This window comes from Salvelinus alpinus, chromosome 2 (assembly GCF_045679555.1).
Source record: "Salvelinus alpinus chromosome 2, SLU_Salpinus.1, whole genome shotgun sequence".
NCBI lineage: Eukaryota > Metazoa > Chordata > Actinopteri > Salmoniformes > Salmonidae > Salvelinus > Salvelinus alpinus.
Genome location: NC_092087.1, coordinates 18538821 through 18561051, shown reverse-complemented (window position 1 = coordinate 18561051; position 22231 = coordinate 18538821). Strand labels below are relative to the sequence as shown.

The window sequence follows — 22231 nt, the reverse complement described above, 5'->3', positions numbered from 1 at the left end:
CCTCACTCTACAGTTTCCTCTCCAAGCTCTATTACCGCTACATTTCCCCAGCTCAGATGTAAATATAACATGACTGACTCCCTCACCATGAAAATACCATGATCACCCTTACAACAAACGTCGATAAACCATCAGCGAATGAAGAGTTAACCCGCTAAACACCACCCCAACCCACCTTTCTCCCCACTCTCCCGTGAAAAATACTCCGACAAAACCACTGGTGCTCCCGTCGACCGGTTCGTGGCGACATCCGTGAACCTCGGACAGACACTCTCACGTGAGGCGATAGGCCATTAATTCACAATTTGGTCCTATTCCTAACGTTTGTCTGAATGCCCGATGTCTGTCTCTCGCACACGAAACACGGAAGACGCCGGGAAATGAATTGCTCTAAAACAGAACCACACCAGCATGCAGGGAGAGAAAACGCCCTGCGTTGTTCCACAGGCATGTCGAATCTAAACCCTGCGAGCAGGCTACACACATAATACTCAACCTGGAGAGCAAAATCCCATGTCGTATTAATGCGGTATATGAACGCACCAATACCGCATAATTCAAACATAAGGCTCTCAGATGTATTTTTATTATCTGCGGACCTATGATGGTTTGGTAAGCTAGTCTCTATAAAATGTTGTTATCAAGATGTTCTTATCAATAGAACGCTTTGATTTGACACCGCAGTAGGCTATGGTGACAATTAAACAACAATAATCTGCCTACTAAACCCATCAAAGTACCCACACTTTTTTAACCTTTGGTAAAAGTAATAAGCTATTAGTTTGAATATTTGGGTATGCTAAACAGGGATAAATGATCCTATCCACGTTGACGTATCCACGAACAGGAAAATAAATGCGACAAGCCTTTGTGGAAAGGATAGCCTACATGAGCGCAAGGAGCAGCATGTTTAACAATATTAACTTGGTATAAAAGTATTACCTTTAACTTGAGTTTCATATTCGGCTACGATCTCCTTGTCCTTTCGGAATTTGGCCGGAGACGTCATGGCTGGTTCTTCTACTCAAAAACACTAGACTTCGCAATACTGGGTTAAAGACGTAATCAGGAAAAAAAAGAGTAACTATAATATTTCGTCTGGAAGAATAACCCACTGAAAGATTGTAGCGAGTAACCCCACAGCCCGTGGAATGGTATTGTGTTCTGCCCCTTCACTCTGCCCGCATTGTGAGAGTTTGGCGCTGCCGCATTCCCATTCGTTTGGATCCTTTCCTTAATGTGTCCTCAAAACCAGTTATAGAGCAAACGAAGGATATATGCATTCCCTCCAAACCAACAATAACCAACCAGTCAGCAAGGTCGGATGAGGAGACTCCCAAAAAGTTTAGTCCTTCAGTAAGTGGCTGTCACCACGACGGTCAGAGGCTGGGCTGGCTCCGTGGCTCTATGCTCTTCCCCCTAGAGTGAGAGTGGGGTACATAGATGAGCTGGGAAGCCAATATGCAGGCACTGAGACAGATATACACTATGCATGTGTCACATTCATTTGGTTGATACATAAATGACATTGCTTGACCATACATATTCATTATCACATGTAATACTGTGTAGGCCTATGTATGGATAAAATACTCTGGCCTTTATACATTCAATCAAATGTATTTATAATCAAATGTATTTATAAAGCCCGTTTACATCAGCCGATGTCATAAAATGTTATACAGAAACCCAGCATAAAAAAAACAAAAAGCAAGCAATGCAGATGTAGAAGCACAGAGGCTTGGAAAAAAACCCTAGAAAGGCAGGAACCTAGAAAGAAACCTAGAGGAACCAGGCTCTGAGGGGTGGCCAGTCAGTCCTCTTCTGGCTGTGCCAGGTGGAGATTATAATAGTACATGGCCAAGATGTTCAAACGTCCATAGATGAACAGCAGGGTGAAATAATAATAATCACAGTGGTTGTAGAGGGTGCAGTGGTTCTCATAAAACATAATTCAAATTTACATTAACGGACACCTTTATTGGTACTGCAGTGATAGGGTCAGAAACTGGGTTTTGCAATGTGTCTGGGGTGGGTGTAGGACTGACAGGGTTGGGAGGGCAGTCAGATCAAATCCAACTGTGGTTCTCATAATAGACAGTGATGCTCAGAGTTGGTGAATGGACCATTGCCTACATACTACACTGTAATAACAAATAGGGGTAATCTGACTATACTTAATTGTTGTATGGCTACTGACAAATTACCTGATAGAAATGGAATAGATTGTTTCATGCTGGGCCCATTAATAGTAATATTGGAAAAAGCCCAGAGAACATAAAGGTAAAAATATGTCAGTCCAATGTGGTCCATGACATTGACAATATAATTTTCCTGAGAACAGTTTTCAACTTTGGTGCCTTGAGAACAGCAAACACTCAGAAAACATCATAACACTGGACTACCTTTATTAAAGACATGCTCCGGAACTCAGATGATAGCACATGGTACCTTTATTAAAGACATGCTCCGGAACTCAGATGATAGCACATGGTACCTTTATTAAAGAAATGCTCCGGAACTCAGATGATAGCACATGGTACCTTTATTAAAGACATGTCCTGTGGGCTCAGTTGGTAGAGCATGGCGTTTAAAATGCCAGGGTTGTGGGTTTGATTCCCATGGGGGACCAGTATGAAAAAGTACAACAAATGTATGCACTCATTAGTACTACAGTAAGTCGCTCTAGATAAGAGCATCTGCTAAATTACTAACATGTACATATTGGCGACTAGTTAGGCTTAAGAAATACTCCCATATTGGGCTGGGTGTCAATGTATAGCTCATACATGCATAATCTATGATAAGAAGTAATGTTTTGCCACAAAATCCCTAGTTTGAAAGCGTCCGTTTTCTGGAATATGTGCGGAGTTTTCCTTACACTTTCCCCCACGTGGGTCAGCCCCCTAGCAATTCGAGTTCCAGCCAATGAGCTTCAGCCACTAGCCATTTGAGTGACAGCTAGTAAGATCCACACAAAGCAGAGCAAGAGAGAGGCCAATGGCATGGTGCACATATCTGCACAGGTGACATAGTATGCCATTGTCAGGGACCACTTTTGGCTCGAGTGCTATTTTCAGAACTACTGGCTAAAAAGTATAAAAAGGTACGGGAGAATCTCTTTAAGGGTTTGTATATAAGCAGACTAAAGCCGTTACTAAGTGTTAATTAGTTTAACATAAACCCCATTACTGTTCTAAAATAGGCCTATCTCATTGGTTTAAACTGAATGATAGTCATTACGGGGCTTTGCAAAACATAGGCATATTACAATGTCAACCAATGAGTTATGGATAAAAGCGTCTGCTTAATGGCATATTAGTTATAACGGTTCTACTAAACTAACTTTGCAAATGAGAAACAACACCTTTAGAGGGCTGCAACATTGAATTGTAGGATAAAAACGAGGTACATTTCTATAAAGAATGAGTCTTTTTTACAGACACCCTGTAGATAAGTGAAGTTTAAAGAATGGTGAACTTAGCGATCAGTCTAGAATGAGGCATTTCGCCATTTTTAGCCATAGGAAATCTCGGTACTAGAGTAAGGCTAACGAGCTAGCCAAGTCTTTGGGATACCGTTACCTAGCTAGCTAACTTACGTTAGCTACTAGAATTTATTGTCCAAACGTATGAGTTGCAAAATGTTACACTTTTCTGTGTGTGTGCAATAAACATACAGCATTGCACATGTTTTACAATGCAAGTTGCTTAAAGCATGCACCACATTTTACCTCTTATGTCGATTTCGATGACAAATACGAGCTTTCCTATTTCATTTCCGTCCCATATGAAGCGTTTTGGGGTGTTTTTCTCACAAATTCTCCAAAATAACCCCGCCTCTTTTCATGGAACAAGAGGAGAGTTTTCCATCTTTCGATTGGTTGAATTGATTAGGATTGGCATAAAATCCTTCAAATCGACAATCAAGGAGCGGAGTCAGTTATGCTGAGCTTTTTTGGGGGGGGAATAAAATAAACAGACGTCATTGAGTTCAAGAATTGACAAGACATGAAAGACAAATAAAACAAAAACAGAAAAATGTGTTATGACAGCATAAGAGAATAAGACAATGACACTTATTCAGAATATAATCATAATATTGGACTGTAGACAAGCTTTTCTTATTATTTAGTCATTTCAGAGACTCAATTAACAACATAAAGGGTATTAAAACAAACACTTAATTTAAAATATTTGGTTTTGTGGATATATACAATTTACCAACCAAAATCATGACATTAGTTACCCATTTCAAAGTGTTCAGAGTACTGTCTAAAAATTTTATAACATTTAATATCAACAGAGTGACCAGTTTTACTCAGTATGTACTCTTCCATATCGCTCCAAAAACTAATAGTGTACAACCAACTATAAAATAAATGTGTCAGCGTTTCAGGTCCATCATTGCAGAAGGTACACTTGTCTGTAAACAATGTCTGTAAACCTTGAGACCATTGTGTTTGAGGGGTACATATTGTGCAAATTATTTAGGTGCAACTCTCTTATTTGATTAGAAATACAAATGTAAAGGGACAAAGCCAAACCCTTCGCCATTGAATGGCTGATAGTTGTGAATTCGATTATGCTGAGCCGCGGGGCAACGCGTCATATTTCCCATACACTATATTTTGAATATTCAGTTTTCATTGGCAGATAAAGCGTTTTTTATCAAAAGCAATCAATTTTGCATGTGAAACACAGAATCCTACTAATTACTCCACGTGCTTAATTACGTCGCTTTTGTTTTGAGACGATTTCGCCTTGGGCTTTGAACGGTGCACCTGGCTCACGCCCGGGAGGCCGCCCGCTTCCGAAACCATTGCAAACTTTCACACGGTGCAACACACGGGCCAGATTAATTGAATCCCCTCATTATTACTTAGCCACGGTCTTGATATATTTGTACCCAATCAGCTTTGTAGTTGTGCGATTATATTACCCAATGGTATATATTTTTTGTCCTCGAGAGCCAATCGAAATTCGACATAGTGCTGTTTTTAAAAATGTTTCAGGAAGTATCGGTAGTTACCAGGAAGTTGTAAACAATAAACACAACAGCGAAGCTAGCTGGCTATTACTTTGTACTGAATCTGTGACCGCAACGAATTAACGTTAGTTACTGAACAAAGAATCTGGGAAATTGTTTCGTTGAAGAGCAGGTTGAAGATAAATTGAAAATGGCAAGAGCTATTCTGAACATCTGATGATGCTGTGTTATTATGGTCACTCTCGTGACGTTAGCTTGTGGCTCTGTTTTGACAAGTAGATAGCTACTGTAGATTGCTATCAACCACATTACTCGCTATCAACAAGGATCGATAACTATCTAGCTAAACCTCCAATATAACATTAGACGTGGAAACGTCTAATTTGTGGCTTCTCTTTTATAATTCACCTGCTGCTAACTTCAAGCTAACTGTTGATAGCTAGTCAACGAACTAGCTAGCTATTTAGTAACAATAATAGTGAATAGTTAGCTAGCTAAATAGCGTTTTAAATAACATTAGCGTCAGATCAGCTACCATTGCTACATTGATTGATCTGTTCTGACACACATTTCCTCTGGACATTGGGATTCGAAAGCTAGAAGAACAGTATTTAAAGAGCATGTCTACCTCCAACTTCAAAAACAAATGTGTCACTCAAGTGAATTGTATATACTGTGAGAGTCTACTCTGCACAAGAGGAATGAAGGCAGTGCTTCTCGCAGACACAGAAATTGAGCTGTTCTCTACTGACATACCGCCCAACAGGTAAGCAATACAATCACTATGTTATGAAATGATCACTGAATGTGTGGAATGAGTTGTGACAAATGAGCTAATGACGGTTATGGTTTCTATGAGGATCTCTCGTCACTGTCTGTTTTTTGGAGGGGTTCATAACTTCATATGTTGAGTGTTTGTGACACTGTGAAATATATGAAATATAATGGATAAGTTCTTATCCATTATCTCCCTCTATGGCTAGAATGTTATGGTGCCCCTTTGTTCTTTAACAATCCCCATAACAACCCCACCCCCTCTTCTAGAAGTGTTGACTTTGTGGCCAGCTGCTACTCTACAGAGAGCTGCAAATGCAAACTGAGAGACATAGCCTGTCTGAAATGGTATGTATGTAACATTATTGTAAACACAGATTTGTCTGCTCACATTACACTAACCAGTTTGCATTCATTATATATGTGCTTTGTGGTTACACAATAGCATTACTAGACAGACAATAGTTGTGGCTGCTTTAGTAAGTCGCTCTGGATAAGAGCGTCTGCTAAATGACTTAAATGTAAATGTTAAATGTAAAATGCAAATGTTAATGTCTGCAAATGTCCATGTCTAGTGTTGTGCGTCAGTTGGAAAGTTGTTCATCCAGCAGTTTGTTGGGTACAGTGAGGCTTTTGTCAGGCCCCTTTTGTATCCCCAGGGCTTCGTTGTTGTACACAGAAACACATCGGTCAGTTAATAGACACCTACTGATAGTTAGCACTTTCACAGGTGCTCGCTATAAAACGCTGACATTTAAAAAAAATATATATCTTTCCCTCCCTCCATATCTCTCTTTCTCCCTCTCCCTTTTCTCTATCTATTTCCCTCTTACTCTTTACTTCCCCTTTCTCTCTCGATCCCCCTCTCCAGTGGTAATTTTGTGGGGTATCACGTGGTAGCCCCATGTAAGCCCTGCCTGCTGTCCTGTAACAATGGCCATTTCTGGATGTTTAACAGTGATGCTGTGTCCACCCTTAACAGATTGGATGCTACAGGTTAGAACTCCAAGCTCACAGACCTCTGGGTAAATCCATTTGAATGTAATCACTTTTTGACAGAACCCCTTTTGATTTGAACAAAACCTTCCATACATAGTTGCCCATTGTAGAATTGCTCATAAAGTGACTTTTTGGACCTGAGTGCCAAACATTCAAGAGATAAAGGTGCTCAAAGTTGACTCAAAAGATAGACGGTTGAGATGGATATAATTTAAAAGCTGACAAACATGGTTGTCCAACTATTTTTATAATCTCTGGAAAATAGAGCATGCTGTGTTTCCTCCGATGGCAGGCACAACACATAAGCCAAAGATTATGTGAAATAGGCTCTAAGCTACAACATATGCAAAAATGCAAATGCATTTTTAGATAATTGACGTTAAACCTTTAAAAAATGTATATAATAATATAATTTTGTTTTTCAATAGTTTGACCACTGTAAGCTTTTAAATGATAGCAAACTCAGCCATTTATATTTGTCAGTGATGAAGACATGGATGTCTCATGGTATGGTGGGGTATGCAAAATGGGTCAACTTTGAGCACCTTTATCTCCTGAAAGGTTTTGTTATTGAGGTCCAAAAAGGCACTTTATGACCACTTCTTCCATGGCCAAACATATATGGAAAGTTATTTTTTTTTTTATATCAAAAGGGATGCTGTCAAAAAGTGACAGAATTCAAATGGATTTACCCCTCTTACCTATTGATGAACAATAGACTGTATTCCGAGAGGACTGTCCTAAAACCATAGTTAGTCAAAGTAATATACATGTAAAGAAGAATTACCCTAAATGCACAGTTTGTGACAAGATACCGATACCCCCTAAGGCTAAGCAACACTGACTGACTGACACAACACATTGCAACATGTGTGGCATTATGTGTTGACTCTTCTGATCTCCACTACCACATGACTTAGCACTCATAGAAACGCAGAAGTTGAATTATTCGGAGAGATTGTGCGAAGCATGAATGCCAGCCTGTTTCTACTTCAGCCAATTTGTTATTGACTTAGCTTGTCGGCAAGGAAAGACTGTTCCTTAAACTGTCCCTGCACACACAAACGCTGCGTCTTCTGTTGCAGGTTTGAACCTATTGCTGTGGGGAGACCTTCCCGAGCTGGAGGACAGCGAGAACGAGGGATCAGACACCCCATCGGAGGAGGAGTGCATCAGGTAGAGAGAGATGGATGACCGATGGAAGAGAAACAGAAGAGAGGCCTTACCCTGTGACCATACCCCCCCCCCCCCTTTCCAAAAGCACACAATCCCCACGCATTCTACGCATTCACGCATTTCGGTTACGCGTTGGACAAGTAACCGAAAGGTTGCAACATCGAATCCTCGAGCTGACAAGGTAAAAATCTCTTGTTCTGCCCCTGAACAAGGCAGTTAACCTGCTGTTTCTAGGCCTTCATTGAAAATAAGAATTTGTTCTTAACTGACTTGCCTAGTTAAATAAAGGTTAAAAAAATAAATAATAATAATCTTATATATCGCTCTCTCTGTGGGGGGAATCAATGTTAGAACTGGACTGTTGGAACTGCCTTCTCTCTTTCAACTCACCACTGAATCCCCACTCAAACAAACTCATTAGCTTTCTGTTCCACTGGCGGATGGATGTCTTAACATTTCGCATGGCTGTTTTATACCCTTTGGGTAGCCTATTGCCATTGGACGCTGGATTAAACTTTGTACGCTGTATTTTAGGTTTTCTTCAGTCCTTTGTTTGTGCTTGAACAATCGATTACAATGATGTTGCGTTTAGGTTTTAGAAACTGACATTGTTGACCTTAAGTATTTGCCAGTTTATCTTGCGTTGGTCTTTCATGAGGAGGGCCAGTGTCACCAACAGATGGTACTAGTACATAAAGTATAGGCACGTGTTTGGTTCTAGGGCTCCTCAGTGATGGGATAGAGGGTACTCAATGAAAATAGAGTAGGCCCAATTACACACATGGTAAAGGAGCTGGAAAGAAAATACATGATCATGAAAGGAAAGTCAATGTCCACTCACTCTTACATTGTTGATATAGTAAAAACATTGCAGCAAAAACAGTGAAAGAAAATGTAACTTATATTCCGAGCAGATATCCTAACCCTGTATGATTGAACGCTGAACTGTTGTGTGCTTGAAAGAGCACAATGAATGAGTATATAGATCTGTGTATCTGAGTATATGAGTCACTTGTGTTTAGAGCTGACCTTTCCATTGCTGCAGAAGCGTTTGCTTCAGACAACGTTCTAGACTTGTATTCTAATGGCCTTGGATCTGATTTTGTGAAGAACTGTGGGCTCACTGTTATTGTAGTTCACGCTTACCCTCTCACTGGAAGTAAATGTTTCAGCTTTCGGCTTTGTTGTGATGCTTCGGTGCCCAGCAAGTACTGTCACAATGAGTGACATATCTTAAATTAGCATTTAATATACCTCCCAGTTCAAACAGCCAAGCTATGCCTGTATTAATAAGGATATGTTGAAGCTCCAATTGAAAAGTATTTGTTTTGTGGTCAAAACTGACAGTATGAAAGATGGACGTACACACCAAATACCTGAGATGGCAGTCACCAATTAAGATTCCTGTCTTTGTAGCAATTATTTATTTAAGTTATGTTCTAAGCTCTGTCTAAGTTTATTACATCTTGTGATATGATATACAAAATTAATAGCCAATTATGATGAAAATCATACAGACCAAATATTTTTTACCACTTATTTTCATTTTGTTTACAATAGTTTTTTTTTATTTACAAAATAAATATTTTGTAGTGTGCTGTATATTTTTTCTGTTTCTATTTTACATTTCTCTTGCATTTGAGTGTTTTACGTTTGGAGGCTGATAGGTTTTTTTGTTTTGTTTTTGTTTTACCTTAGTGAAGGTAGCTAGTGATCAGCTGAGAGCTTCTTATGGCATAGACCATATTTGGGAGATATTCAACGACTATCAAAACAGTGATTTTTTTAAAACAATTTTTATCTGACTTTAATATGATTCATTTAAGTAGTGTATTTTTATTTATCGATTTGTATTTATTTATTAACAAACATATTGCTGTCTTTATACTGATGTTATTTGCCCTGCTGAAAAAATATATTTTGAAATGCCACTGATCCTGAATTGGTCGTTTGAAACATTACCTTTTTTTTAATGCTTATTGTATTGATAATACACCTTTTCCAAAATATCCATTGTGTTTTGTGAACTTTTTGGTAACCAAAAATCTGCAGGTAACACAGCTAGTGTACTTAAGCAAAGTATATTCCTAACTGTGTATGTGTAATAGCCGTGGAAGTGATGTTGGATTTTTGCTTTGACCGGTCAGCCATGGCATCTCTTATTGAGTAGTAGCACAGAGCTGCCTGTCCTGCAAAATACAATACAGCACAGCCATGGTAAGAGTCCATCTGCACTCAGCAAACACCACTGTTTGTGTGTCTGTCTAGGGTACCCCAATCCCATCACAATTTTAACCCTGTACTCTAGGACTGACTTTTGAAAAAGAACAGAATAATTTAAAGTCATACCAAAGGTTTTTATAAATAAAACTAAAGCTAAATAAATAGCTTTTCTATACAATTTGTGGTTCTCTAATAGTAAGCATGATCACTCTCCCACTTGTGTAGAGCGATCTCCAGTGGTATAAAAAATGTCAGCAGGTCCCTGTCCCTTTACCGCCCTCTGTGGTTGTTCTCATGTCATAATGTCCTCCTAGAAACGGTTGCTAACAACACTGTAGAAAGAGGGGAGCAGACAAACGCGTCGACATTGAAAGTGGTATCAGTGGCTAATTGCGCGAACTACATTTTTTTTCAGTTCCTGCAGGTAAATGACTCACCCTGTAGTGTATTAGTCAATTAGCTTACAACATTTGACATACTTTTTTACTTTTTTGGAAGCTGTAATTAAGTCAGAGATTACCTATCTTTAAACCGGGCTGAGTGTCTAGCTAGCTACCAAGCTTAAGTGGTGGTGCCACTGTTTTGGCAAACTAGATATCTAACGTTCGCTAGCTAGCTGCAAATGTTTTGCATGTTCCTTTGTGCTTCCTTTTCACATGTGAAATGGTCAATCGGGAGGGATAGAAAAATGCCCTTATCATTGTTTGAAGTAGCTAGGATAACATAGATGTGCCGCAAACAAAGTGCAACCACTGATTTGTCTAGCTAATTGTTTACTGTTCCCAGAGTACAATTTAAACCATGCCTCGAGGAAGATCAGCCACCAGTGTCCACTCTGACGGCAGTGACATGGATATTGATGGAATAGGTATAGTATGTGTTTTGTATGACCAGCATAAGGGTTAGCTAATTATTTCACCAACTAACTTGTTCTCAGAAATGTCAACATTTGCATTTGGTGTACTGTGCTCCAGCGGAAACAGAGATGGGAAAACTGCAAAGACAGTTCCGGATCATGGGGGGAGACCGGCTGGCCTACAGCATCCAGTCTCAAGATCACATACGCAGACAGCGGTGAGTCCACCGGTACACCACACATCACCTTCACAGTGTCTGTGTGTGAAATACACTGTATGAATGTGTATGCTCAGCGTGTCTGTTTTTGTTTGTGTATGTGTAATATGTAGGCAGGAGATAGAGAAGCTTGAGAAGGAACAGGAGGAGCTACAGCGTAGTCTCTGTGTGTCTGAGAGCCTATCCCAGCGGCAGCGGGACAGTGAGGATGCCCAGACCCTGCGCTCCATGCTGGAACAGAGGGACGAGGTGGGGGACGAGGTGGAGAGGGAGAGGCAGAGTCAGGCAGAGCTGGAGCAGGAGGTACAGGAGGTTCACACACACGCACAGCCACACACACACAGAACCTTCACCCTCTTAGTGAGCTGAAGATGCCATGTCTATGTGCTGGGGCCAGATCTCCAGCATGGAGAGAAAGCTGACAGAGCTGAGGAGAGGCGAGGTCACTGCTACTCTCAGCCAAAAGTCCCAGTCCCGACAAACTCAGAAGGCGTCACGCACCCTGGAGAACAAACTGGATAGAGTGAGTAGCATGTCTTGTCACACTCAGGCCAACACAGAATTGGATAGCACTGTTAAACCCAGTACCACACAGTACTGTAGTACAGCCTGCTGCCTAATCTTGTCAGACACTGTCAATGATCCGTTCACTGTTATTATTTTCACATCGCTTAGACCTGTCTACTATTACTGTTGCAGGCCCTCATTCGCTTCAACGAGCAGCTGACTAAAAACAGCCACCTGAGAGAGGACCTGGAGACTCTGCGTGTGGAGCGGGTCCGGTTCCAGCAGCTCCATCGCAGACTGGACAAGGTCAGGGGTCACACTGAGACCAATCAAATCCAGGGACAGAGAGAGGTCACATGACTCCTGTTAAACCCTGCTTCCTGTTCTAGGAGCTGCAGGAGATCCGGAAAGACATCGGAGATATGGTCAGCCTCTCCACTGCTGCATATGATGTCAGGTGAGATATGAGAGTTGAATGTGTCTGGCCTGCTTAATGTGTGTAAGAATCCTTACTTACATATTTCAAGTGGAGGCTACTGTATTTGTTGCAACCAGTTTGTGAGTGTGCGTTTATCTATGGGTTTGCACATGCACTTATGTTTCATATGGTAAATATCTATGGCTCCATCTGTCTCTCTGTGCCAGGGTGGAGGCCCAGTCTAAGATGATCATGATGAGGGAGAAGGCAGTAAAGGACCTGTCTCAGTACAGCGCTGAAATGAAGGAGCTGGAGAGGGTGATCGCACACGAACGCCGCCTCAAAGAGTTCATGACCACCAAGTGCAGTGAGAGGAGTGGCCAGGATGAGGGGCAAGAACTGGGCCGCAGGCATGGTATGACTGAGCGTTAGAACACACACACAGTGACGCACGCATGCTTGTGATGTTTCATATTGGAGTTTGCTATAACATACATGTGACTTGGGGAGTGATATGTGACTTAAGAGTGATAGAAAAATACTAGAATGAAAGTGAGGATAATGATGAAAAAGATGTTACGACAGATGATGAAGATAATGGTGATGAGGAGGAGGAGGGTGATGAGTATGATGATGACTGTGTGTTTCAGCGTCAGAGTTGAAGGAACAGAGGAGGATGGACTCTGGGGAGGAGTCAGTGGACACACTGGAGGAAGTCTTCCACGGGATCCAGAATATCACAGGAGAGGAAGACCTGGACATGCTGGTCACCAGGTTCATCCAAGGTCAGTCCTGACCTTCACACACACATATTAATACAATGCAAACTCTGTCTGTTATTACCTCTGTGTGCTGTTGATATGTGTTAATGCTCCTCTTGTGGTTCTATTGCTGTGTAGTCGAGGATCAGAACTTTGCCCTCTTCAACTATGTGAATGAGCAAAACAACGAGGCTGAAGCTTTGAGGGACCAAATTAACCAGGTCAGTATGAGGTTGCTTACCTTGAATGCACAGTTCAGTCCTCCATGTATTCTGATTGTGTGCACACTTGCTTTAGTGATGCGCGGGTTGACTCAACCTGCAGTCACCGCAGTTATATCTGCAGGGCAGGTGGGTTTAGGGTCATAAAATATTGTGTGGATGGGTGGCGGGCGGGTTGAATAAAGACAAAACAATGCATAAAGAATGTATTAATTTATCATTCTTGTGCAATTCATATCTATAGGCTACATTGAGGTTTTTCTTTCATCATTTTGATCTGGTGTTCGTGCGTAGCCTAAGCTTCAGGGCCTAACTGTAGCGCCACAAATACACGGCAATCACCAAATGCTTTCGAGAACTTGGGCAGAAAAAGTTCATATCAATCCACTGAGGCAAAAAGGACAACGTCAGAGTTGAATTCAATAAGAGAGAAGCTGCGAAATGGAGAGTTGAAAATAAATAACAGGGAGGGACAGAAAAGTTATGTAATGTTTGGGAAATATTTGGTGAAGAGATGGAGAGGATGATAGCAGTGCCGGTCCCTAAACGTCTTTGCTGCGCGAGAGAAGCAGAGAGGAAAGAGAAAAACAGACATTACCCATGTCAACTAGATAGAAGCATTCATTCTATTGATTTGTGACATTATTCCTGCTAGCAAGGGTTTATTTAGTCTTCCAGGGAAACAAATAATGACAGAAGAGAAGCTGCATCCCACTGGGCACACACTGGTTGAATCAATGTTGTTTCTACGTCATCTCAATGAAATTACGTTGGACCAACGTCGAAAGACGTTGAATTGACATCTGTGCCCAGTGGGATGTACAGTATCTTGTTATAGACAAGTTGAATATCAAATAGCCTACCAAAATGTCTGAAATTATAAGCAGGTATATAGGCCTATCTAAAAAGGCTTTTCACTTTATCACATATAGTCGGGCGGTTGCGGATGGGCTATTAGCAATTACGGGCGGGAGCGGGTGAAAACCAGCTGATCCGCACATCACTAACGTGTGTGTGTCAGACCCAGAGGGAGATGGAGCAGTTTAATGTGACGGGGCAGCAGCAGAAGCAGGAGCACCATGCTTTGTTGAGAGACATTGATCAGCAACAGAGAGACACAGAGTCTCAGGCACACGAGAATGAAGTCCTGGCCAGCGCTGTGAGCAAGATCCTGGACCAGATAAAGACAGGTACTCTAAACCTCTCTCTCTCTCTTTCTCTCTCATTCTCTCTGTCTCTCTCTTTGTCTCTCTCTCTTTGTCTCTCTCTCTTCTCTCTCTCTCTCTCTCTCTCTGTCTCTCTGTCTCTCTGTCTCTGTCTCTTTCTCTGTGTGTCTCTCTGTCTCTTTCTCCTGTCACTCTCTTTGTCTCTCTCTCTTGCTCGCTCGCTCACACAAACACACACACACACACACACACACACACACACACACACACACACACACACACACGTACAGAGCTAAACATACTTACTTTCATACATCACATGTACTGTGACATGTTAGATTTACACTGAGTGTACAAAACATTAAGAACATCTGCTCTTTCCATGACATAGACTGACCAGGTGAAAGCTATGATCCCTTATTGATGTCACTTGTTAAATCCACTTCAATCAGTGTAGATGAAGGGGAGCAGGTAAAGGTAAAAAAAAGTATTTTTAAGTCATGAGACAATTGAGACATGGCTTGTGTATGTGTGCCATTCAGAGGGTGAATGGGCAAAATATTTAGGTGCCTTTGAACGGGGTATGGTAGTAGGTGCCAGGTACGCCGGTTTGTGTCAAGAACTACAACGCTGCTTGGTTTTTCACGCTCAACAGTTTCCTGTGTGTATCAAGAATGGTCCACCACCCAAAGGACATCAAGCCAACTTGACACAACTGTGGAGTCAACATGGGCCAGCATCCCGGTGGAATGCTTTTGACACCTTGTACAGTCCATGCCCCTGACTAATCGAGGCTGTTCTCAATATTAGGAAGATGTTCCGAGTGTTTGGTATACTCACTGTATGATGAAATGAAAAATTGGCCTTTATACTGAAGTCATAATGTTCTATGTTTGCCTGACTGTTTGTGATGGGGTAGGAGTGAACAGTGTGTTCCATAAGATGGACTGTGATCGCTCAGTGGTGGAGGACTTGCTGGGCTCGTCCTCTGGCATCCGGGAGAACAACATCATGACCTACCTGGGTCTGGTGGAGCAGAGGACCAACCAGCTGCTCACCATGCAGGCCTTCCTCAACTCCAGGGTAGCTAACATGCACACCCAGAATCACTCCTATTGGCCCATATCAGTCTAGCCTGGTCCCAGATCTATTGGCAAGACGGCACAAACAGATCTGGGATCAGTCTACTATCCATCTGTATGTGCACGCATATCACAGACTGTACCATGTATGTATCCCTCTCTCTGTTTCTCACAGGATCTCGATAAGGAGTATGACCCAAAAGACCTTGCCCGATTTCTACTAGGTCAGAACCCTGAGGTTCCCAGACAAAATATCATCATACAGCCTCCTGTCACTGGGTTGGTACTTTTGTGTTATGATTTGAGCTTATTTAACCTGTGTGGCTGTGTCTTACCTGGTGTGTGTGATTGTGCTCCTCAGGGATGACTATGACACAGAGGAGTCTCCTCTCACTGATGAGGAAGAGCGGCCTCTCTCCCAGGGAGAACTACGCCAGAGAATCATGAAAGGGGTGAGCTATGACAAATATTCACATTCACTTACATCTTAACACACAGACTTCCTTTAAATATCCTTGTACTATAGGATATTTCTGCTGCGAAATATTTTCTTAATTTTTTCTTCATCTTGATCACCTACGTAACTAATAAGGCTGTCAGTGAAGTTGAAACCATTATGACGTAATGCACTGTACTTTCAACATCAATGCTTTCTCCTATGTGCCTGTTATATGTACATTTTACACAGGTCCTGCTAAAGGAGGGATCAGTGCGTCACGCAGGAGCAAGGAGAAAGATGAGTGTTCCGTCCAACAGCCATCCGCGCTCCCTAGAGGCCTGAGAGGAGCGGCACACAAGGAGACAGATATATCCAGATGGTTTTGTCTAGAAGAGATACAGCTTGGTCAAAATGTACGCAGCCGTTTAGGAGAATTCATGCAGCAGTTTAGGAGAATTAATGCAGGAGTTTAGGATAATTCATGTAGCAGTTTAGGAGAATTAATGCAGGAGTTTAGGAGAATTAATGCAGGAGTTTAGGAGAATTAATGTAGCAGTTTAGGAGAATTAATGCAGGAGTTTAGGAGAATTAATGCAGGAGTTTAGGAGAATTAATGCAGGAGTTTAGGAGAATGAATGTAGCAGGTTAGGAGAATTCATGTGGCAGGTTAGGAGAATTAATGTAACAGGTTAGAAGAATTAGGTTACGGTTAGGATAAGGGTTAGTATTAGGATTAGCCAAAAAATAAATCTACTTTTGATGTCAATTTGATAAAAGCTATATCCCATCTAGATGTGACCTTTCTAGCCACCCCCACCCGATGAAGGACCTCATCCTAGGAAGAATAGCAGATTTAGTTTTCTAGTGTTATCACCTGAATTTCAACCATGATCAAATGACCAAATGTCACCATTTTAGTTCTGATTTAATATATGGTAGATAGTATTACTTGTACTTCTATATCTCCTTTTTAATAATATGATGCTGCATCATTACGGTCTGTTACAATATAAGTGTGATTTGTTTAGCTTGAACTAATTAGGTTAGGAGATATAAAGACTTCTCTCAGTCTGGCAGCCAGCTGGTCTTTTGATGTGTCATATGCCATCTGGCTTTGATTATTCAAGTCTGGTCTCAATACATCCCCTGCTGCCCTGCTCTCAGAGGCTGAAGTTCTCCAACTGAACACAAGGGGGCACTGCTTTTCCAATCATTGAAACTTGTTTAACCATTTTCATATCTACAAGTTTGATCATCAATATTTGTAGGATATGTTTTCTCCCTTTTTCAAATAGATTAGGAACTATATATAACATTTTCCTGTGATCCAAAGATAAAATTCCAAACACTTTGTTTTAATCTTTATATTTAAACACCATGTCTCTGCAGCCACTTATTCCATACAATAGGACAATTAGGAAAGGAATAGATTTATTTTAAGAAACTTTTTGTCTGAGGTTATCCAACATAATCAAGAGTCAACAAAGAGTGTTACTTTAGTTAGGCTAGCTTTGAAAGGTCTCCATGGAATGGTCTCACATGGATTACACATGACTTACATTTTTTATTTTATTTTATTTTATTTAACTAGGCAAGTCAGTTAAGAACAAATTCTTATTTTCAATGACGGCCTGGGAAAAGTGGGTTAACTGCCTTGTTCAGGGGCAGAACGACAGATTTGTACCTTGTCAGCTCGGGGATTGGAACTTGCAACCTTTCGGTTACTAGTCCAACGCTCTAACCACTAGGCTACCATGCCGCTCCATGCTGACCAGACCGCTTGCATGCGTCCGCCATCGCACGCATGCTGATTTTGTTCACCCACACCAGATGCGATCAGGACAAGCAGGTTGAAATATCATAACGAACTCTGAACCAACTATATTAATTTGGGGACAGGTTGAAAAGCATTAGACATTCATGGCAATTTAGCTAGCTAGCTTGCTGTTGCTAGCTAATTTGTCCTGGGATATAAACATTGGCTTATTATTTTAACTGAAATGCACAAGGTCCTCTACTACGACAATTAATCCACAGGTAAAAGGGTAAACCGAGTTAGTTTTTAGTAATCTCTCCTCTTTCAGGCTCTTCTTTTTCTTTGGACTTTATATGGCGGTTGGCAACCAACTTTAAGGTGCATTACCACTACCAACTGGACTGGAGTGTGGACCTCAGTTCATCTTTCAATCACCCATGTGGGTACATGTTCCTAAAAACCAATGAGGAAATGAGACAGGTGGGACATGCAGCACGTCAAGCCTCACAAATAGAACCGAGTTCTATTTTAGCGCCTGGCTACACAGACTCTCGCGAGCAGTGTGGGTGCAATAATTAATTAACATGTAACTACATTTATTTTGCAACACGAACAGTGTGGTCAGCATGTTATATGCATCTTTCTACTTTTAGGGACATCCTTGTATAAGTGAACGGGGAGGAGACATGTTAAGTCAATGTACAGAAGGTTTACATAGAGACAGATCTGATGTATACAGTACCAGTCAAACTGTAGACACACCTACTCATTCAGGGTTTTTCTTTATTTGTACTATTTTCTACATTGTAGAATAATAGTGAAGACATCAAAACTATGAAATAACAAAAAAGTGTTAAACAAATCAAAATATAGATTCTTCAAAGTAGCCACCCTTTGCCTTGATTGACAGCTTTGCACACTCTTGGCATTCTCTCAACCAGATTCATGAGGAATGCTTTTCCAGCAGTCTTGAAGGAGTTCCCACATATGCTGAGCACTTGTTGGCTGCTTTTCCTTCACTCTCCTTGGTCAAATAGCCCTTACACAGCCTGGGGGTGTGTTTTGGGTCATTGTTCTGTTGAAAAACAAATGATAGTCCCACTAAGAGCAAACCAGATGGAATGGCGTATCGCTACAGAATGCTGTGGTAGCCATGCTGGTTAAGTATGCCTTGAATTCTAAATAAATCACAAACAGTGTCTCCAGCAAAGCACCATCACACCTCCTCCATGCTTCACGGTCAGAACCACACATGCGGAGATCATCCGTTCACCTACTCTGCATCTCACAAAGACATGGCGGTTGAAACCATAAATCTCAAATTTGGACTCATCAGACCAAAGGACAGATTTCCACCGGTCTAATATTCATTGCTCGTGTTTCTTGATCCAAGCAAGTCTCTTCTTATTATTGGTTTCTGTGCAGCAATTCGACCATGAAGGCCTGATTCCTCTAAACAGTTGATGTTGAGATGTGTCTGAACTCTATGAAACATTTATTTGGGTTGAAAACTGAGGCTGGTAACTCTAATGAACATATCCTCTGCAGCAGAGGTAACTGTGTCTACCTTTTCTGTGTTGATCCTCATGTGAGCCAGTTTCATCATAGAGCTTGATGGTTTTTGCGACTGGACTTGAAGAAACATTCAAAGTTCTTGAAATGTTCTGCATTGACTGACCTTCATGTCTTAAAGTAATGATGGACTGTCATTTCTCCTTGCTTATTTGAGCTGCTTTTGCCATAATATGCACTTAGTCTTTTACCACATAGGGATATCTTATGTATACCACCTTACAACACAATTGATTGGCTTAAACACATTAAGAAGGAAAGAAATTCCACATGTTAACTTTTAACAAGGCACACCTGTTAATTGAAATGCATTCCAGATGACTACCTCATGAAGCTGGTTGAGAGAATGCCAAGAGTGTGCAAAGCTGTCGTCAAGGCAAAGGGTGGCTGCTTTGAAGAATCTCAAATATAAAATATATTTTGGTTTAACACTTTTTTGGTTACTACATGATTCCATATGTGTTATTTCATAGTTTTGATGTATTCACTATTATTCTACAATGTAGAAAATAGTACAAATAAAGAAAAACCCCTGAATGAGTAGCTGTGTCCAAACTTTTGACTGCTACTGTATATCTATCACTGGAGTAAGTGTGGTTGCATGTGCATGATTCCATATGGAGAGATTGGACAGCACTTTGTAAGGAAGAGAGACTGTTACACAATTAGCATTTATGACTTGGTTTGCACAAAATAATCCACTCTGAAGCTCCACTGTGTGACTATGAAAACAGATTATCAAAGTTAAAAGAGGAGCTATGAAAAAAAAGGGAGGGCAAGAGAGATGAGATGGAGGCGGTTGTTTGCTTTGAAATCCAACTCTTACTGAGCCCCCTCCACTCCCAACTAAATTCTCTGTGCGAATGGCTCGCTTCATTGCCATAGAAACCTTCCCTTTAATCACAACGGAACCTAATTTCCTCCTCCTGGCAAATGCTCCAGAGGGGTATCCTACAAAGCAGGATTAATGAATTAGGCAGCTAACTCTGATAAACATCTACAAATAACTATTGATTTTCTAGTTCAACAAGAAAGCTACATTTGGATACGTGTTTTTGGTTGTTGGGTCAATTAGACCATTCCTATTTCAAGGTTATCTTTTTAAAACATAGAAAGTTTTTTCAAAATATTTCAGCAAGTTAGCTGGCTAACTCATTGATCCTGCTTTGTAGTATACCCCTCTGATTGCCCTGGGACACCACCTGCACCAGCCAGTCCCTGGCCCAGTCCCAAGGCCCACTTCCTACTCTCTACGCCCTACCTACCAGCAGACCAACATCGCACTCTCTACGCCCTACCTACCAGCAGGTCACCACCGCACTCTCTACGCCCTACCTACCAGCAGGTCACCACCGCACTCTCTACGCCCTACCTACCAGCAGGTCACCACCGCACTCTCTACGCCCTACCTACCAGCAGGCGACCGCCGCACTCTCTACGCCCTACCTACCAGCAGGTCACCACCGCACTCTCTACGCCCGACCTACCAGCAGGTCACCACTGCACTCTACGCCCTACCTACCAGCAGGCCAACACCACACTCTCTACGCCCTACCTACCAGCAGGTCACCACCGCACTCTCTACGCCCTACCTACCAGCAGGTCACCACCACACTCTACGCCCGACCTACCAGCAGGTCACCACCGCACTCTCTACGCCCTACCTACCAGCAGGCCAACACCGCACTCTCTACGCCCTACCTACCAGCAGGTCACCACCGCACTCTCTACGCCCTACCTACCAGCAGGTCACCACCGCACTCTCTACGCCCTACCTACCAGCAGGTCACCACCACACTCTCTACGCCCTACCTACCAGCAGGTCACCACCACACTCTCTACGCCCTACCTACCAGCAGGTCACCACCGCACTCTCTACGCCCTACCTACCAGCAGGTCACCACCACACTCTCTACGCCCTACCTACCAGCAGGTCACCACCACACTCTCTACACCCTACCTACCAGCAGGTCACCACCGCACTCTCTACGCCCTACCTACCAGCAGGTCACCACCGCACTCTCTACGCCCTACCTACCAGCAGGTCACCACCGCACTCTCTACGCCCTATCTACCAGCAGGCCACCACTGCACTCTCTACGCCCTACCTACCAGCAGGTCACCACCGCACTCTCTACGCCCTACCTACCAGCAGGTCACCACCGCACTCTCTACGCCCTACCTACCAGCAGGTCACCACCGCACTCTCTACGCCCTACCTACCAGCAGGTCACCACCACACTCTACGCCCTACCTACCAGCAGGCCACCACCACACTCTCTACGCCCTACCTACCAGCAGGCCACCACCGCACTCTCTACGCCCTACCTACCAGCAGGCCACCACCGCACTCTCTACGCCCTACCTACCAGCAGGTCACCACCACACTCTCTACGCCCTACCTACCAGCAGGTCACCACCGCATTCTCTAGGCCCTACCTACCAGCAGGCCACCACCGCACTCTCTACGCCCTACCTACCAGCAGGTCACCACCACACTCTCTACGCCCTACCTACCAGCAGGCCACCACTGCACTCTCTACGCCCTACCTACCAGCAGGTCACCACCACACTCTCTACGCCCTACCTACCAGCAGGTCACCACCACACTCTACGCCCTACCTACCAGCAGGCCACCACCACACTCTCTACGCCCTACCTACCAGCAGGCCACCACCGCACTCTCTACGCCCTACCTACCAGCAGGCCACCACCGCACTCCCTACTCTTCCTCTTCTCTTTTCACCATTTTCCCCTTCCCTATTTTCCTTGTGTTATTCCTCTCATGCTCTTTACATTTACTTATCTACCTTCTGCCCCACTAACTTTTTTTGTGGTCTCCTCTGGTTTAAGCTATTCTTCTTACCCTTCATACTTTTTTTGGTTATTTTAGTTCACATCAAAGATTGCGATTAGTCTCAGATAAGACATAAAGCAGCTAGTTGGGACTTTCTGAGAAACATTTATACACTCACCAGACCCACATCTATACACACACACACTATTTATCCCTCTCTTTCTCTCTCTCTAATCTAAGCTTTCCGAACTGGCTTGTATCCTGTTCATTTGTTACT

General features: G+C 42.4%; 4 protein-coding genes across 8 annotated transcripts in view; 3 read left to right on the top strand and 1 right to left on the bottom strand.

Moving 5' to 3' along the window:
• The window catches only part of LOC139555557 (SLIT-ROBO Rho GTPase-activating protein 2B-like), a 174511-nt gene extending 170677 nt beyond the window's left edge, over positions 1 to 3834 (bottom strand). For 2 of the 4 annotated variants that reach the window (XM_071369177.1, XM_071369178.1), the window contains exons 1-2: positions 3734 to 3834; positions 943 to 1419 (exon numbers count right to left, since the gene is read on the bottom strand). In XM_071369177.1, coding sequence (XP_071225278.1) covers positions 943 to 1009 — 67 coding nt within the window. In that variant the 5' untranslated portion in view covers positions 1010 to 1419; positions 3734 to 3834. The remainder of the gene's footprint in view (positions 1 to 942; positions 1420 to 3733) is intronic. The other 2 variants (XM_071369173.1, XM_071369174.1) reach the window with 1 other exon arrangement.
• An 844-nt stretch (positions 3835 to 4678) lies between these two features.
• Positions 4679 to 9947, top strand: LOC139555787 (protein FAM72A-like). 2 transcript variants are annotated; one of them, XM_071369192.1, is made up of 4 exons: positions 4697 to 5755; positions 6034 to 6111; positions 6635 to 6759; positions 7848 to 9947. In XM_071369192.1, exons 1-4 carry the CDS (start codon positions 5610 to 5612, stop codon positions 7940 to 7942), a joined length of 444 nt encoding a protein of 147 aa, XP_071225293.1. In that variant the 5' UTR covers positions 4697 to 5609; the 3' UTR covers positions 7943 to 9947. The 2 variants fall into 2 exon arrangements, with proteins under 2 accessions (XP_071225298.1, XP_071225293.1); XM_071369197.1 differs by lacking the exon at positions 6034 to 6111 and having other exon boundaries at positions 4679 to 5755.
• Positions 9948 to 13151: 3204 nt separating this feature from the next.
• Positions 13152 to 16905, top strand: LOC139555771 (coiled-coil domain-containing protein 63-like). The gene is made up of 5 exons (XM_071369191.1): positions 13152 to 14332; positions 15228 to 15391; positions 15566 to 15669; positions 15752 to 15842; positions 16079 to 16905. Exons 1-5 carry the CDS (start codon positions 14176 to 14178, stop codon positions 16169 to 16171), a joined length of 609 nt encoding a protein of 202 aa, XP_071225292.1. The 5' UTR covers positions 13152 to 14175; the 3' UTR covers positions 16172 to 16905.
• Positions 16906 to 18032: 1127 nt separating this feature from the next.
• LOC139540600 (uncharacterized) lies at positions 18033 to 21589 on the top strand. Its single transcript, XM_071344423.1, has 2 exons — positions 18033 to 18065; positions 20330 to 21589. The coding sequence occupies exons 1-2, from the start codon at positions 18033 to 18035 to the stop codon at positions 21587 to 21589; spliced, it is 1293 nt and encodes a 430-aa protein (XP_071200524.1).
• Positions 21590 to 22231: the final 642 nt, after the last annotated feature.

Excerpts from the sequence above, each read along its gene's own strand:
- LOC139540600 (XM_071344423.1), top strand. The coding sequence starts at position 18,033 with ATGTTCCTAAAAACCAATGAGGAAATGAGACAG. Across the intron at positions 18,066-20,329 it reads CCAATGAGGAAATGAGACAG|TATACCCCTCTGATTGCCCT; the intron begins GTGGGACATGCA and ends CCTGCTTTGTAG.
- LOC139555787 (XM_071369192.1), top strand. The coding sequence starts at position 5,610 with ATGTCTACCTCCAACTTCAAAAACAAATGTGTCACTCAAGTGAATTGT. Across the intron at positions 5,756-6,033 it reads ACTGACATACCGCCCAACAG|AAGTGTTGACTTTGTGGCCA; the intron begins GTAAGCAATACA and ends CCCCTCTTCTAG. Across the intron at positions 6,112-6,634 it reads GACATAGCCTGTCTGAAATG|TGGTAATTTTGTGGGGTATC; the intron begins GTATGTATGTAA and ends CCCCCTCTCCAG.
- LOC139555771 (XM_071369191.1), top strand. The coding sequence starts at position 14,176 with ATGGAGCAGTTTAATGTGACGGGGCAGCAGCAGAAGCAGGAGCACCAT. Across the intron at positions 15,670-15,751 it reads ATACAGCCTCCTGTCACTGG|GGATGACTATGACACAGAGG; the intron begins GTTGGTACTTTT and ends TGTGCTCCTCAG. Across the intron at positions 15,843-16,078 it reads GCCAGAGAATCATGAAAGGG|GTCCTGCTAAAGGAGGGATC; the intron begins GTGAGCTATGAC and ends CATTTTACACAG.